This window comes from Electrophorus electricus, chromosome 12 (assembly GCF_041902795.1).
Source record: "Electrophorus electricus isolate QZ-2024a chromosome 12, ASM4190279v1, whole genome shotgun sequence".
NCBI classification, from domain to species: Eukaryota; Metazoa; Chordata; class Actinopteri; order Gymnotiformes; family Gymnotidae; genus Electrophorus; species Electrophorus electricus.
Window position 1 is genome coordinate 9214353 of NC_137508.1, and position 17108 is coordinate 9231460.

Here is a 17108-nt window from a genome sequence, read left to right on the forward strand (position 1 = left end):
TAATTGTTAACTATCAGTAACTGCAGTTTAACAAGGTGATTTCCAGAGGTCATACAATTTGGCGTGCGGAAAGTAGAAAGCGAAAGAAAGAGTGTGCAGGTAGACGTTTCAGTTATCGCTTGCATAACTTACCTGGAGGACAAGTCGCAACTAAAAGCCTTATGTAAGTGTTTGAAAATTATATTCGCAGACTTTTTTTAATGTAAAATGAAAACATCTCAGTAATTTGCTGCTGTCCTCTTTGTAGCTTAATGTCCAGTTTTTGTCCCATATCGTAGGCTATAGCCTGTTATTTAAATTAAACTCTGCAACGTAACCATGATTAGGCATTTCCTCATTGACAGATTGGAGTTTCATTAACAGTGGAATTTGATAAGAAATAAGAAATGTGTGTGTGTGTGTGTGTGTGTGTGTGTGTGTGTGTGTGTGTGTGTTTGTGTGTGTGTGTGTGTGTGTGTGTGTGTGTGTAAGTGTGTAATGTGGGCTCAGCATTCCATTTCACCAAGCTTTCATGAACGGGTAGCCTTGTTATTGAAAAACAAAACAAAATGTACACAGTAAAAACTTTTAATCTAGTCTATAATTAATGTAAAGCTAGTCCCAGACAATAGTTTTTAATACTGGTATCATAACAATATGTCTGAAGAGTCAATAGACCTATCTGCTTACGCAAGCCGATAATCGACCGCGATTCTTTTCAAAATAAAAGCAACCAAACCACATGAACTACAATATATATTTCAGGTATGAAAAAAACCAACGTATTTTGTATTTTTTACAATACAAAAAAATGTAGCGTTACATGAGGGAAACAATCTATTAAGTTTGGGGAAAAGGATACTTGTTGTAGTTGAATATGACATTTATTTTGAAAATCATCCCAGTTCTGAAGCCCTTATTAGCTTGCATTATGCATCTTGTGGTGTTATCAATATTAATTATTAGGTTTTATTCTTTTTTTCACTACATACAATTGCCCTACAATGGATTGCCACCCTGTTCAGGGCTGTCTCCCACCTTGCACCCTGTGCAGCTGGGATAAGGTCCTGCCCCCTCTAAACCTGCATTGAATTAAGCAGTTTAGAAGATGAATGAATGAATGAATAAATGACAGTTTCACTTTTTTTAAATTCTGTTTTTGAATATCAAGTGGCAAATATCAAACACTGACCTAAAGTGCAGAGAATGGGTCTCCATTACTGAGATTGGGGACTACTTTAATGAAGTGTGTTTGAATTTTCCAAAGATCTTGGTGAATGATGGTAGTGAGCACAAGGCAATGTCTGCATCACAACAGGCTCAAAAATCCGACAAATTAGGTCTTCTATGCTGATCTTGCATAACAGAGACCCAGAAAGAAAATGGATGCAAAGCTTGCTTCCTGTCCCTCACTTTACAGAACAAAGATGGTCTTATGGGAATACTGTCTATTCATTGTACCTACTCTGAGGTTTTGTGACTATTTTAGCAGCTACCTGTCTGTAATGCACAACAAAACTGTGATGTGTATATAGTCATATGTATGCCCTTCTCTCCCTCATGACATGTTTTCAGTAAACAAAAAAACACAAAAGACAACCTTGCCAAGATTAAGCCCTGTTAAGACTTGTACCTGTGGTTCAAAAAATTTGCAGAGTTCGCAAAGAAAAGCCAACTGTTCTATACACATCATACCTGACCACATCAGACTGATCAACTTGTATGATTAATCAACTTTAGTCACAGGACTGTTGTTGGCAGAATGGCAGGCAACGGCAAAGCAGAGTCAGACTGGGCCTCTGAAGTCAGTGATATTCTAATGTGGGATAATGGCTCACAACAAACTGAAATAACAGGAAATAGCAAGGCACAGAGCAATGGCAAAGGGAAGAAGCTTGGAGTCATGAAATCTCTAAGAGAAAGCATCAAGCGAGCTGGAGAAAAGAGCCCTCTTCCTATGAACAAAAAAGGTATAAAGTGCAAGACAGAGATGGCAGATATTGGAAATGAACCTGGTAATATGTCGGACCCCCAGATACAACCTCCATCTTCACCAAGTAAGTGATCAGTTTCAAAAGTGATGTGATCTTCAGGCTTTATCTTTTTCCAAGGTCAAGAATAGAACAAGTTATACAAACAACATGGCAGAATTGCATGGTGCAGATGGGACAGTTGATTGTTTTGGGATTTTTAAACAGCTGAGACTGCCTATCTTTAAAATAAAGATTCCATTGTGAAAAGCCTTACTTATCTGAGCTCAATCTAAGTTTAGCCGTGACCTTGGCCCAAACAGAAAAGGGTTTTCATCACTGTCTAATGAGTGTCTCCATTTTTTCATTCAGGGAATAATCTGTTTATAAATGGGGAACTGATTCTATTCCTCATTAATATGTCACAAGGGGATTTTTTAGGAAAGATGATTGTCTTTCCTATTTAGTCATGAAGGTTTTTTTTTCATTTAGAATAGCATTTACCTCAGATCTATATTAAGCCTATACATATTGTTTTTTATTTAAAATTGTACACCAGTACAATTGTACAATTGTTCAGTATTTTACATGTCTTTCCATGTCTCCTTCCACACCTCTTTAGGTCTGAGTATAGGATCACTACCCTCCCCCCAGCAGAAATTAGGTGATCTATGCCCACACAGTATACAAAACCAAACATTTCAACCCTCACATTCCAGAATTCAGTCAGGTAAATCACAAACAATGGTTTGAGGCAGGTAGCCCAATCTACACACTCTAGAACATTCCAAGATTTACCCTACAAAAAAGGCCAACATCCCCTGTGCAGAGTCTTAAGTTGACTAAATAAATGTAATAATATTTCTGGATGATTATGTTGTAGGTCTATTTATGTGTATTTGAAGTATGCACTGCTACTATAATTTCTCTTATTCCCTAACCTGCCCAGACGCAGTAGTTGTTTTAGGAGATGAACCACCTAAGAAGCGACAAACAAGTAGATGGAGCTTCCGCCTGGGAAATAGGAAAGAGAAAACATGCCAACCGGAGCAGCTGGAGGTTGTCACAGAGGTTACAAGAGGAGCAGAAGAAGTTGGAATGTCATACACACTACCTGAGATTCCCCTATCACCTTTGTCAGGTAATTGTGTTTTGAACTTCCGTGACCTTCCCTTTGACTCCCTTAGAATAAAAACAAAGAAATTAGTGTTTATGTGCCTTGTGGTAGAACACAGTTATTTGGCTCTGGACCTTATCCCTCAAGGTCCAGGGACTACAGATTTTCTACCCTCTATTCCCAAGAGACTGGAGACAAATGAAGTTAATAAATGTCATAAAATGTTCAATTAGCTACTAGTGATTACAAAATCTAGTGCTGGAAGTTGAATTCAAGGTCCAAAGTTGAATACCTCTGCTATTTCTGCTACAGAATACATTTATTCTCTAACCACACCTATGAATGAGCTGATTTTCAGGTTTTTAGCCATTGAGTTCAATACTGTTCCTGTATCAGTGTTGTTAAAAGAGCTATTGTTACTGAAGATACTGAAGCCTGCTTTGCTATCTTTACATTTCCTGTTCATTTCCAATTAAATGTTTTGTCTGTCTCTCTTTCCATGCACATGTGCAGTAATGCAGATTAAAAAGCTCATTGACATGGAAGTATTGGAAGAGGCCTATCTGAACCTGTTGTCTTTGCGGCTGGAATTTCAGCGTGAGAAGGAAGCTCTGGGTGAGGAGGCCTTGCCATTGGAACTGGCCCATAAAGATAAAGATCTCAGCCTGCTCTACAGTTCCCTAAGGACAAAACTGACTGATATTGTGCAGAAGTCATGTGCTCTGCCCTCCCGCAACAAAGAACTATTGGTGCATGTAGCTTGCATAGTCCAAGAGGAAGAGAAGAGAGAGAGAGATGTGGGAGGGATGTTGGGTTGGAGAGATGTCTGGAGGGCTGCAGTACAGGAAGGAGTGAGGGACACTATCAGGCAGGTCCACCTGGACAGCTATGAGCAAAATCCTTCCTGGCTGGCAGTGCACTTGGGGCTTCTGGGTAAAGCAATTGTGGCGGACTTAGAGAAAGTAAAGTCCGAACTGCTGAGCTCATACCCACCAAGCTTTAATGTGTTTGAAACCTACGTTTCATCTTGTCATGAGGTGGTAGGAGAACACCTGAAGAGGCTTTTTGAAAAGTTGAGGGAACTGAGGGATTACTATGCCCTTCTGGATTTTATTATTCACCGCTACCCCAGGCAAGCAGGTTTTGTCCTTTTTTGACTAATTACTGTGATTTCATCAGATGAGAAACATCATTAGTGATATCTTAGTGCCATTTTTATGGGAGCTACTATTCCTCATGGATTATCAAATTATATAAATTTCAAAGAGCCACAGATTTCTCAGTACACACCCAGAGCAGCTATTTACCTAATTCCTTTTTGTTGTTTGTTTGTTTATTTATTTATTTATTGTTACCAGTTATAGAACCTGTAAGTCGGGTAAGCATGCCCATATGGTTACGGGAATGTTTCTGAATAATTTCATATAGCAAAGCATTGTAACATTTTTAGTATTTTAAAATGTGGTTTACAAAATTCTCTTTAGAAATGGTAATATGAATTTCTCAAAATCTTTTCATTTTCAAAAAGACTAGCTATTTTAAAAAGTCAAAACATGAAGGCAGTTAACCATTAAGATACCTGTGTGTTCTGCCTATCAATGGCAAACATCTGTGTCTGTGCAGCTATGAAAAAAATGTACTTTGAGATACCTGAACATTTCAGTAAAAGAGTATAATGAAATTTAAGTGAAGAATCAGTCACATTCTTAGCAGTCAACTACTTATCACCACAAAAGATCAACTATTATGAAGTACCACTGATGTTTCATTCATGTTGTAGAAGCTTGTCTAATCAGTGTTACCTACATGCTTTTAACTTGCTTGCTCTTTTTTGCACTTTCTTGATATAAGAATTGTATAAAAACCTTCAATTTTAATAATAAATATATTGGAACATTTCTGAAGTTAAGTTTATAGTGTATCTCTGTTTCAGCCAAACAGCTTTCACCAAGATAATGATGACTAACAGTGCCACTCTTTGTACAGTGAGAATGTTATGGGGAGAATTTCCTTGCAGCCTGAGCTGACAGACGAGCAGAGAGCTCTGAAACTGGATGGGGTTTTTCTAGAACAGATCAAAACTGGATACTACAACTGCTTACAGGTGAGCTACAGGCATAAACAGAATTTGCTTTATACAATTGCACAAAGCCATACTGACAAAATTGTATACAAAGAAATGTATCACCTATTTTCCTAACAGGTAGAGATTAGGCTATCCCTGGATAAAGTAACTGAGCTGGAATATGAGGAGATGTGGAAAGACAAGAAAACCCCTGAGATAGAAGAAGGAATCTACAGTTCCCACATTGACATGGACATCTGGATGGTGAGCACAGCTGATCTGATCACTACTGAGGAAAGGGGTTGATCACATGCAAATCATAGTTTTTACTCTAGGGGGGCGACAACGTACTAATGTAACTTTTTTTTAAAAAGGCCTGCTGTTTGCATTCAGGTAAACCTGTCTTTTCTACCAGAATGTTAAAGGGAAAATCCAGGCATCCAAGGATGTGAACCTGGAACAGAAGGCTGTGTACTGCTGTCTTGAGGAGCTGAAGCAATTTCCTAGACGGTTGTAATTCACCTCCAGTATAGCAATTAAATAACTATCTCAAAGTGAATCTCTATAATTCTCCTGAAAACATGGATAATATTTCACTCTTACATCTCATTTTGTAGATCCTTTCAGATGACTTCAAGGTCTAATTAAAATAACAGTTCAGAAGCTCATGACTTGACACATGTCCAGAAATGGCTTTTACAAAAACAAATAATAATTCTTCAAGGACATTTGTGGTGCATATGATGCATTATGCCAGAGTTTCCTTACTTTGCCTGAGCTACACCCTTCTGGTCAACTACCGGTCAAGGCAATGTTGAAATGTTGAAATAGTCCCCATTATGAAAGTTTGGGAATTCCAACATGTAATTTATTGAAATATGTTGTTTTGTCCTAATTCTTATTTTCTTACTTTCTCTTACTCCCTTTGCACTCTCTCCCTCTCTGTCTCTCTCTTTCTCTCTCTCTCCCTCTTTCCTCACCCCATAGATTTGAGGCAGACTTTGTAAAGTACAGTGACACTGTACAGGATCCCTCCCTATGGGCTGCATATCACATTACATACATCAACAGCTTCAGTGCTTTGAAGTAGGTACCTTATCAACAATGTAACTTTCCAACAGTAAACCAAATTAAAAATTGTAAATACTGTAATACCACAGAGTATTCCAACAACGTCACATGTGATGTAGGTGTAGGGGTCGAGGCCCTTTTAATACAGTCTTCCCAATCTAGAAGAAGAGAAGTAACTGGAACATTAGCTGCACAGTTGATTTTCATATCAAAGGTCATTGATTAATTTCTTTTTAATTTTTTTGATTTGTTTTAAAGTGCAATTATTTGAATGTGGATTTCTCATTTAAGTGGATAAACAAGTAAGCTGTTCAGTATAGTTTTAGCACAGAAAAACAACACATACTACTACAACTACTACTACTACTATTAGTATCACAATTACTACTACAAATAATAATAATAATAATAATAACAATAATAATAATAATAATAATTTTTATAAAAATAAATTTCTCAAAATCAAGGATGCTTTCCATAGCAGGACGGGCAAAAATATGGACACGCACAATGTCAAGAAATGGACAACATAGGAAATGTAGACAAGAGCAACAGAGACACTGTATAATAGGTGTGTCACCAAACCCACCAGCATAACAGACTTAGAGAACTGGAGGAGCACTGAGTGAAGAGGTGGGCGGCTTCCATAGTGATTTAAAAGCCAAGAAAGGGGGAACATCTCAGACTTTGAAGAAGTGCGCTTCGAAGTTTAGGAAACTACGATACTTAACACCCTTCCACTCACAGACTTTTTGAAATAGCGCACCACAAACAGTGGTGTGACCAGGATTTTATACAAGGGGTGGCAAGGGGGTGATCTAACAGATAGATGGCGTGCTGCAGTAAGCTAAAAGATTGAATGCAGACCTTCACATAATGTTTCTTAGTCAGTAACAGTGGGAAGTCAGAACAAACTGTAATATAATTCTTGCTGAGCCAGAGGAATGAACAGCAGTCCAGTCTGAACTCACGTTAGTTTATAATGCACAGACATATTTTCTTTGTTGATTCTGTTTCAAGGAAACATCTAATCTAAAATATAAACTGTTAATTTATGACACATATTTAAGGGTCGGTGCTAGGCTGAGGCCCCTCCAGCCACCAGTAGGCACACCACTAATCAGGCTAAATGCCCGACAGCTGGGCTAGGCCTATATAAGCCCAGTGAGCCAGTCACTCAGTGCTAGGTCTTTGCCAAAGTCCTGAGCCAATCTCCTAGCTGGTAGCTTTGGGTGTTGAGGTCTGTGCGCCCTTGTGCTACACCTTACTTCTGCGCTACGAGGGTGTTTGTGTTTTTACATGTCCCCTCCCCTCCCGAGTCTGTCTCTCTCCTGAGGCTTCGCTTAACCATTAAAGTTCCTCCCCGTTTTCTGGTTTTGTTTGGGAAGTTTTAGTTTGGTTTTCCCCAGTACATCGGGTTGCCATTCTTCCCATGGCATCCTTTGTTCTCCTAGTAGACCTATAAAACAATCTTGCCCCAGATATGGATTGTTGGATTGTACTTATTGGTACTTAAAAAGCAATCATTTTTAAAAATCTTTTTTAAATACAGTATTATATGCATATTTTAAATGATATCACTGGGATATGTAAAAGGCTTAGGTTTATTTTCATGTGGTGTGTATTATAGGCTGTAAGGGAACTTGAGTTCAAGGAAACTCAAGGAAAGTTCTCATCCAAATAAAAATCTGTTTTAGCACAGAAATAATTACATACAGACTGCAAACTGAAATGCCTTTTATAGGGATAAATTGCTTACACTTGTATTTGAGGTTTGACCAGGAATTGAACGCAATCTTAACATCCACATCGCATGGTCACTGTCAGTCATGTCTTGTCTTTAAATACTCTGTGGAAAAAAAAAAGATAATGAAATAATGATTGAATAATGCAGGATACTCTGTTTGTTTGTTAGACATGTACATATAGCATTTATGATTTGTACACAACCTCACTTTAAAGAGCATAGCAAAAATATGGAAATGCATATTCTTTTCCAGACATGTTCTTAGACAGAATGACTTGTACAAGTATTCAAAAATAATGTCATTAATAGCAATAACAACTGTTTTTACAAGCAGAGTCTTGTCCCAAGTGTTCCAGGGCAATGATTTCACACAGTTATCATTTGAATAAACTAAAGAAACATTAAGCAAGAATTGCCTGACTTACTGTTAGGACGGAAAGTCCCTGGAGCTTTGGAATGACTATGAAACTTATCAAACATCAGTTACACAATAATGTTCACAATCCAGTTTAGAGTGCTTTGCAAAACCATACCATTCAAATTTTACCACAATTCTGTCACGCCCCAGCCAGTATCCAGTCATCACACTGCACAGACCCCAAATGTCAAACACAGCCTTCAGCAACTCCCCCGATCCCAATAATCAGCTTATTAAATCATCACAGATACATGTGCCTTATTTACCGTCCTCTTATTTAAAAACCACAGAAGTCATAGTTCAGTGCTTTGCACTGACCATCCTAGTCTACCTATACACAGAGCAAGCCAAGTATTTGCTATTTGAAGCCTTCTTTTTATTTGTTTTGTGGATCTTTTTCTGAATAAACATTTTTGCTTTGTTTCGTATCTCGTTCCTGCTTCATTAACATGTCACAAATACAACATACCTTACAGTACAGTATTGAAGTGGTATGCTGGAAAGAATTGCCAATATGCAGGCCAGGTTACAAGTTAGATTCATATGAATTCCTGTCTTTATTTTGTGCTTTTTTTTATTGCAGTAAATGTGTGTGTGTGTGTGTGTGTGTGTGCGTGCGTGTGTGTGTGTGTGTGTGTGTGTGTGTGTGTGTGTGTGTGTGTGTGTGTGTGTGTGTGTGTGTTCCTCCAGAAATCATATGGAGAACTATAAGGAGAGCTGTCCTTACCAGGTGGAACAGTTAGGGAAGGAGGTGGATGGGTTGGTTCAACGACTGTGGCAGGCTTTGCTGGAATATTTCAAAACAGACATCAAGGTGAGTGACAGTATAAGTCCACTTATATCCACTGTAATTGAGAATGGGGAACAGTGTTTAGTGTTTTAGCACCTAAACTCAGAAACCCTTCATTTTAATTCCTCAGAGAGTGTTCTTCCATCTCCTCTTTTAAAGATCAACTTAAAACTATTCTCTCAATGCTTATCCTTCCTGTTAAATACTTTATGTAATATTTTATATGTGTGTGATTATTAAAAACTAGAATTACACTTTGTAGTGAAAGTGATGTTGTGAGGAAAAAGTGAGGAATTGTAACCATAGCTGGTAGTCTGCATGTGCCTGAATTTATTCAGGTAGACAAATACATTTGGCAGTTCCCTACTTAATGACCAAAATGAACAGGAATAAATAAGAAATGTAACAGAAACAGTAATTATGGCTAGGAAACAGGCAAAGGGCTCAGTAATGCATAGTACAATCATGAATGATTATCAACAAGCTCCAGGGTGAAGCTGGAGGAACTTGAGGCAAACCAAGAATGGAAAAACTTGGAGCAGATCCTCCCCTACAGGGCCCTCCATGGCATACATTTATTGTAAGGTGTAGTCTGATTCCTTCAGAACTACAGGATTATTAACTGCTGATAAAGTTTATGTTGGCAATGATAGAAAGCTGTCAGAAAACACAATGCATTACAGCTTGCTATGTATAAAGCTGCATAGCAACAGACCTGTGGAAGTCATGGTACCAGGATCCACTATGGGAAGAAGGCAACCTGGTGGAGGCAGTTTGATGGGCAATGTTCTGCAGGCGAACCTTGGGTGATGGCATGTGGGTGTGACTTTGACATGCCCTACTACCTAAATAGAGTTGCAGACAAAGTACATCCCTTCATGTAAATTTTATTTCCAAATGGCAGTGGCCTCTTTCAGCAGGATAATGATGAACCATGACAAGGTGTGACCAGGCCTCCAATGTGCTGGAAAAACAAGTCCAGTCCATGCAGGCCCCACCTTTACAATTTAAATGACTTAAAGGAATTGCTGCTAACATCTTGGTGCCAGATACCACAGGACACCTTCAGAAGTCTTGTGGAGTCTGTGCATAGACAGGTCAGAGCTGTTTTGGTGTATAGGTCCCCCTTTTGACAATATTCCTACACAATATTAGGCAGGTGGTTTTACTGTTAAAGCTGATTAGTATATTGTTGAATTGTGGCATTATTATTATTATTATTATTGTTGTTGTTGTTGTTGTTGTTATTGTTATTATTATTATTATTATTATTATTATTATATTCCTAAACATAATGTAAGGCATGCCCAAATTCAGTCCTGGACATTTGCTGCTATCCAGAGTTTAGCTCTACACCTCATCCAAGGTGATCCACCTGAGTTAGGTGTCTTGGCACAAAATTCTGCTGAGCAACAGAGCAGAATTTGGGACAACACCACTGACATCATAAAAGGTAAAGATTAGGATTTTTAAAATGCACTATGTAATGAAGGGGTGTCAGTGACAATGTAAGAGCAGGGCTCAATTAGATGGGTGGTGCTATCCGTCCAGTAAAAAAAAAGAGACACAAACTACTTTTGATAAGAAAATGGCATTTGTATATAATATCAGGTAAGATGTCTTGTTATTGGCACAAAATACTGGCTCAGTTATTCCATTATGTGATGTTCGCATATATTTATCAACCCAATCCATTCCTGTTTTATGCGAATGTATTCCAATGATTCCTATTTAAAAATGTCTTCCCTTCTGCATCAAGACCTGCAGAAATAAAATGAAAAGGAAACTACATTTGCTCTTTTTATATGGATCACTGAGGAGACAGAAAAGGGGTGATAAAAGTAATTTTAGAGATTTCTAAGGACAGAGCACCAACCATCACTGGACATACATGCACATATTCTCTCATACAGACATACATACATACATATATATATATATATATATATATATATATATATATATATATATATATATATATATATATAATGAGAGAGAGAGAGAGAGAGAGAGAGAGAGAGAGAGAAAAGATCATATCTATATATACTTACACATAGGTTACATTCATGCAGGACAGTTTGACAATTTAAAGTACCCAATCAAGCTAACCTCCTGTGGGAGGAAACCAAAGCCCCTGGAGGAAACCCATGCAAACACAGGGGGAACATGGAAACTACACTGGAGGGGTGGCTGAATGTCCCCCTCCCTCCGTTAAAATTGACCATCCTTGCTGATTGTTTTGTTTGTTTGTTTTTTACAATTTGACCACTGTGTTAGAGTTAACTAAAAAATTCATTAGTAGAATCAACAATATCTTAGCACCCAAAGGTATAGGTTAGCAAATTATAAAGTACAGTTAATTAAAATGAATTAGTAGCCTCAACAATATCTTAGCTCCCAAAGGTATAGGTAACAAATTATAAGGTTAACCATAGGTGTCCAGAATATTTAATTGTGTATATTTCCTTCTAAGATTTAATGTTAGTGACTCATTTTTAAAAATTACACTTGATTGTGCACAATTTCTAATATAAATCTGTAGTAATCTAATTTGGAGGGATTACCCAATACCATGTGGCAATCTTTATAAATCCCATACTACACCAAAATACACAGTAAAAACATTGTGTATGCTTGCCTCAGTGCTACTTCCTCTATGTGCAGTTTGGTTTCACACTGAATACTGTTGCTCAGTCGCATATTTTATTGTCCCCTCGGGGGAAATCTTTCTTGAACGCAATATAGCTGCAATAGTAATAACATACAAACAATATAACTATACAGACATTACCATCATACCAAACTGTTCTGCAATGGTAGCATCCTGATTTTGGACTGTGGAACTGGCTAAAAGGCTGTGGCTTTAAACTAAGCAGGCCAATTGTTTTAAGAGTTTATTGGGTTTTTGATTTTATTATTTGCTCTTTGCAAAGTTAAATACACATAAACACACACAGGGGAAGAGAGGAAGGTCTGTCCTTCTTGCTGTGTCACGTTGCTTAGTAAGGTCTAATGGCATATACCCATTACTAATACAAGTAACATTTTAACAGTACTAATGTTTGTCATTCCTTAACTACACCAATTCTAACCGCACCATAGTTTTTAATTCCTTCTTAAGCTGTAATAGATTTCTAGCCCAGTGCTTGAGAGACACTCCATTTCTTTAACAGCACTTCTTTGTTTCCTTTCCTTGCTCCTCTTGCTCACATCTTATCTTCTCTCTCTGAGGATGCAAATAAGCAAAGCATGGATGAGCTACAAGGACAATGACACCAAATGTAATTTGTCAAACAAATGTCTCTGCTCACTGTGGTGATTCATTAATAAAATCATTCATTATGTCACAAAAAATAGCCTGCAAACAGAATTCACATTAATTTAAGTATTATTGGTTGTCTACTACCCTATTATCAACTGGCTTCTTATATGGCCATGTTTCATGGAAATTCCAGGACATTTTAATGAACTTTTATGCAAGGCTTTCAATTGTACCCACTGTGGGGGTTTTGCCATCATTAATTTTGTATTTGTATTTTGTTTGTTGTTGTTTGTTTTATCATAATTAGCTTTCTCCAGGGAGGAAATGAACAATTTATATGATAGGCTTAAATAAAACAAAAATTCCATGTAGTAAACACTCATGTATCCTCACTCGTTGTTTCCTTAGAGCATTTAAAGAATTGATACATCATTGATGATGACAGACTTTGATTTCTGAGACATCAGCTGATCTAAGATCAAATAGGCATCAAGTAGAGGATTGAGAAAAAAGTCTTGATCACCTCAGGCTCAGTTATGCTTGATGGCTGGAAACAAACAAATAAATGACATTTTAACCTCTTTTAACCTCTTTCACAGCCCTTTCTGAGAATGATGATGACAAAAACGTGGCTGACGTCTGATGAAGACTTCCAACAGCTAGTTAAAAGAATCAGAACTCTGTCTCAACAGTGCAGACACTGTAGTCCTGAACGTGTTCAGGTCTGAAGGCCTACATATCCTTCTCTCTCTGTTTTTCTCTCTCTCTCTCTCTCTCTCTCTCTCTCTCTCTCTCTCTCTCTCTCTCTCTCTCCCCCCCCCCCCCCACTTTATCTTTTTCTCTGTCACACACAAGCAGGCATACACATACACACGCACACAGAGAGAGAGAGATGGATTCACTTTGGACCTAAATCAAATTACACAAATGATTATGCAAACTTGAAATGCCACACAAAAATTTTTGGTATTAGTTATCAGTTCTCTATATGTAACATAAAAGGTCTTATGACATTTTTCCAAATAGTCATAATGGCACTCACTCACATGACCACAAAAAATGACAAAAGTCACATGCATCTTTTGGCATCCCTAAGATATTTGTAGGTATGCTGTCAATGGAAGATGAATGGGAATGGAAGATTAATGATATAATGTAAACATAATGATGTGATTAAATATGAAAAATTGTGCAAATTTGTTAAAATGTTATGATTCATTTTTAATCAGCAGGAAGGAAAGTTTCCTTCATCTTTTAATCTCCACACTCTTTTAGGTCACAGTTCCATCACTTTCTTTTTGCACTGACCTGTTTCTGTCCTTTATGTTTTGAACAACAGGCATTTGTGAGTGACATGCATTACTCTGTGGTAAGAGGGTATGTCTCTCAGTTGATGAAAAACAACTATACCTGCAAAAACAGGAAGAATGAAAGAGCAGCCACCAAAATAAGAGAGCAATGGGGTGAACTCAAAGAAGTCTTTCAGGAAATGGTACAAGCACCGCCACTTGTCTTCTTTCAGTTTCTCACGGTCTATAAGATGAAAGGTTAATTCAGCAAGCAAGGTCATAGATACAGCATTTCCAAAAATACTTTTTTATTGTTTTGTTGTATGCACAGTTAAATAATTGTAAAGGTATTCACTGTAAAAAAAAAAAAAGTCGTTTAGTAGCCGATTACAAAAAAAAAATGTAGTTTACAAGCTTATCAATATTTTTGTTCAAATTAATCCTAAACTGAATAATAATTTGATACTGTCAAGGAGCTCTATTCATACCTGCTATCAGGATCATTAAATTCTATTCTTTTCTTGGAACTTGAACATCAATTCCAATGCTGTAGTTCCAGTATTCACAGTGCTGCAGTTTACAGGCTGAAACTTAAACCACTGTCTTCTCCTGATGTTCAATTTATGAAGTGAATTACATATTATAGACTTTACTTTTAATAACTGTAGGTTTTAGCATTTGAACTGTGGTAGCACAGTGACTACTTTGTGAAGAAGCATTTTACCATTCTGGATATACACAGTACAGAATCAATAACAAAGAGCTAGTCTCATTTTTATAGTATAATACATACTTATTTTTGATTATATTACATAGTCATTGTGGAAACGTATGTAATTGTTATTATTCATATGAGCAATCATTGTCTTTATAGTTTATGTAAATCCAGATTACCTACATTTATATGCACCCAATAGCCCAGCTGTTAGTTATGAGTTATTTTAAAGTTCCATTGGTTCCACTCGATGTGTTTATGTGAGTAGAGGTCTGTTTATTTTTGCATTATACACCTTACTGGCTTAAACGCTATGTCCCTTAATGACGCACTTGACATTTACCCTCCATCTTTTTTTGCCCTCTGAATCTAAAACTATGCTCTTCCTCCTGTAAACGCTTTCTGCTGTACAATCTTTATGATGTACACTTCCTCCAGTACACCCTTCAGCTATGCACTCTTCCTCCAGTACATTCTTCTGCTGTATACTCTTTTCATGCCTATTCCCTTTTTGACCGTGCTGTTCTATTTGACTTTTGCTTTTTTGCCTGCCTTTGTTGTTCCTGTTCACGTTTGTTTTTGATATTGGACTGTGTCTTGACTCTAAGTTGTTATTTTTCTAACTTTTCACAAAATAGACTATGGTGATTACAAATTGCATAATTGGCAAAGAATATGCCCAAATCTATTGTGAATAGTCCATCCCCCAAAGGCCTTTGATCCAGCTAAGTTAGTCAAACCATGGACCTTAGTCAAACCATGACAATCAGACTGTGCTGTTTACTGGACTATTGATGAGCATGTAAACACTGCCAGATTAGAAAAGTGTTTAAGGTTGCATAACTTGGCTGTTCTTGAAGGAACCACACATTCCAAATATCCCCATTTGACCTTTTTTAGTTTTTATTTAGGGTACCAAATAAATTATGATGAAATTGTTTAACTGTTAACTCTTTCACTTTCAAACACATTACTTTCATATTACACCACCTCTACAATATAGTCTTCTTTTTCTTTCTTACTTCTTCTTCCCATCTTTCCTTTCCCTGTTAAGGTCTGGAGCCTAGATTTGGTCATAACAACATGACTTCTATATATATTACTTTTGTATACATTCTTTTTTCAGCTATTTTCACTATTATCACACTTAATAGAACGGTAAGCAGGTCAGTGGATAGTGCAGTTAGCAATCATCCAGAGCATTGCAGATGGTTGTTTTGCTTCTTTCATCTTGGCAAGAGGCATGTTTTGGTAAAAGTAAAATGGATTTTTATAACCATTCTTGTCCTGTCAATCTGTTGTTTTACTACAATGTGTTTCTCAATAGAATTCTGTCCACCATTGGCTCTACCCAGTGGGGGACCACCTGAGCAAGATCATTGGATATAGAAATAAGAGTGAAATAAAGAACATCCTACAGCCATTGATTGATGACTATCCAGACATCAGGTGAGACCTCCAGTTCAGTTCATATCCAATTATTTATGGCAATCGGTATTGGATAATGTAGGCCATGATGTAAAAACTAGTATTATTAGATGTAAGAAAGCATAGTGAAACATTAATTGCTTACTCTTATTTATATTCAGAACAGTGCTGTGTTGTTTACTGAGCAAATAAATAATATTGTGCATAACTTGTAATGCTTTGTTGAAATCGGACTTTATTTTTATTTCTGTGCCATCAATAAATTCTTAGTCCACATTTGTTTCACACAGTAGCTATTTGGTCAGTATTGGCTTGTTGCTTGCTGATTTCCAAAATAACAACATAAATCACCGGGAAAGTAGCTAACTATTCTGTGGTAAAAGTAAAAACATTGTATCTATCTGAAATGAGTCACTCATTAGTAGCATAAGAGGAAAGAGATCTGTCTCCTGTCAAATTTTTCATCAAATCCAGGAAATGTTGTGGAAGAGGATTTAGAGGAGGGTGGCGCTGGCCAGCAGTCTGGATTTTCCAGTCATTTTCCCAGCAATTGCCCCTTAGGATGTTAAAAATAATGTTACTGTAGCTACTGTCCATTTATGAAAACAATCAGCAGAAGTGGCCTGTCTTGTAACTGATATCCTTGCACTGTTACCTATTCACAGTAAAAGGCACCTCTCAGCTATACTGTATTTCCGTGGAATGATCCGAGGGAGAGAAAGACAAATAATTCTCCAGCAGTTCTCTAATCAAAAACAACAATCCAGGAATGCTGAAAGTACACAGCATGCCCTCTTCGCTGACATCCCGGCAGCAGTGAACACAGACTGCCTAGCCAATATGCCTTTCTCCTGTCTCTATGGCCTTTTGCCAGACAGCTAGGCATAGAGTATATCATGAATCATGAGATCATGCACTGTTTTAATCAATATGTTATGTCTGACACCTAAATTAATTTCACTTGGGGTTGCCTGATGAGCGCCTCAATTTTGCATGTTAATACAGAAATAATATATGAGGTTTTGAAATATGTATACTGTGATTTTAGAACACAAAATGGCTGCCCTACCATGGTATATGTACCACAAATGGTACATATAAATGCATAGGAATTACTCCATTATGTCATAATCTCCTGACAGAAAATACAAAAAAAAATTTTTTTAGACGTATCTCTGAAGTCTTGCTCTTTATTTCTTAATCCATTGTTTGTGTGTGTGTGTGTGTGTGTGTGTGTGTGTGTGTGTGTGTGTGTGT

The 17108-nt window shown here is 37.2% G+C and overlaps 1 protein-coding gene across 3 annotated transcripts; it reads left to right on the forward strand.

Annotated features, from left to right (window-relative positions):
- Window positions 1-33: 33 nt before the first annotated feature.
- On the forward strand, window positions 34-17017 carry LOC113584623 (exocyst complex component 3-like protein 4). Of its 3 annotated transcripts, none has more exons than XM_081724954.1 (14): window positions 34-163; window positions 1555-2036; window positions 2572-2613; window positions 2899-3090; window positions 3580-4198; window positions 5053-5170; window positions 5270-5395; window positions 5547-5641; window positions 6119-6217; window positions 9058-9181; window positions 13019-13141; window positions 13759-13911; window positions 15751-15872; window positions 16517-17017. In XM_081724954.1, exons 2-14 carry the CDS (start codon window positions 1742-1744, stop codon window positions 16731-16733), a joined length of 2325 nt encoding a protein of 774 aa, XP_081581080.1. In that variant the 5' UTR covers window positions 34-163; window positions 1555-1741; the 3' UTR covers window positions 16734-17017. The 3 variants fall into 3 exon arrangements, with proteins under 3 accessions (XP_081581080.1, XP_081581081.1, XP_026877488.2); XM_027021687.3 differs by having other exon boundaries at window positions 53-163; window positions 1635-2036; XM_081724955.1 differs by lacking the exon at window positions 13019-13141.
- Window positions 17018-17108: the final 91 nt, after the last annotated feature.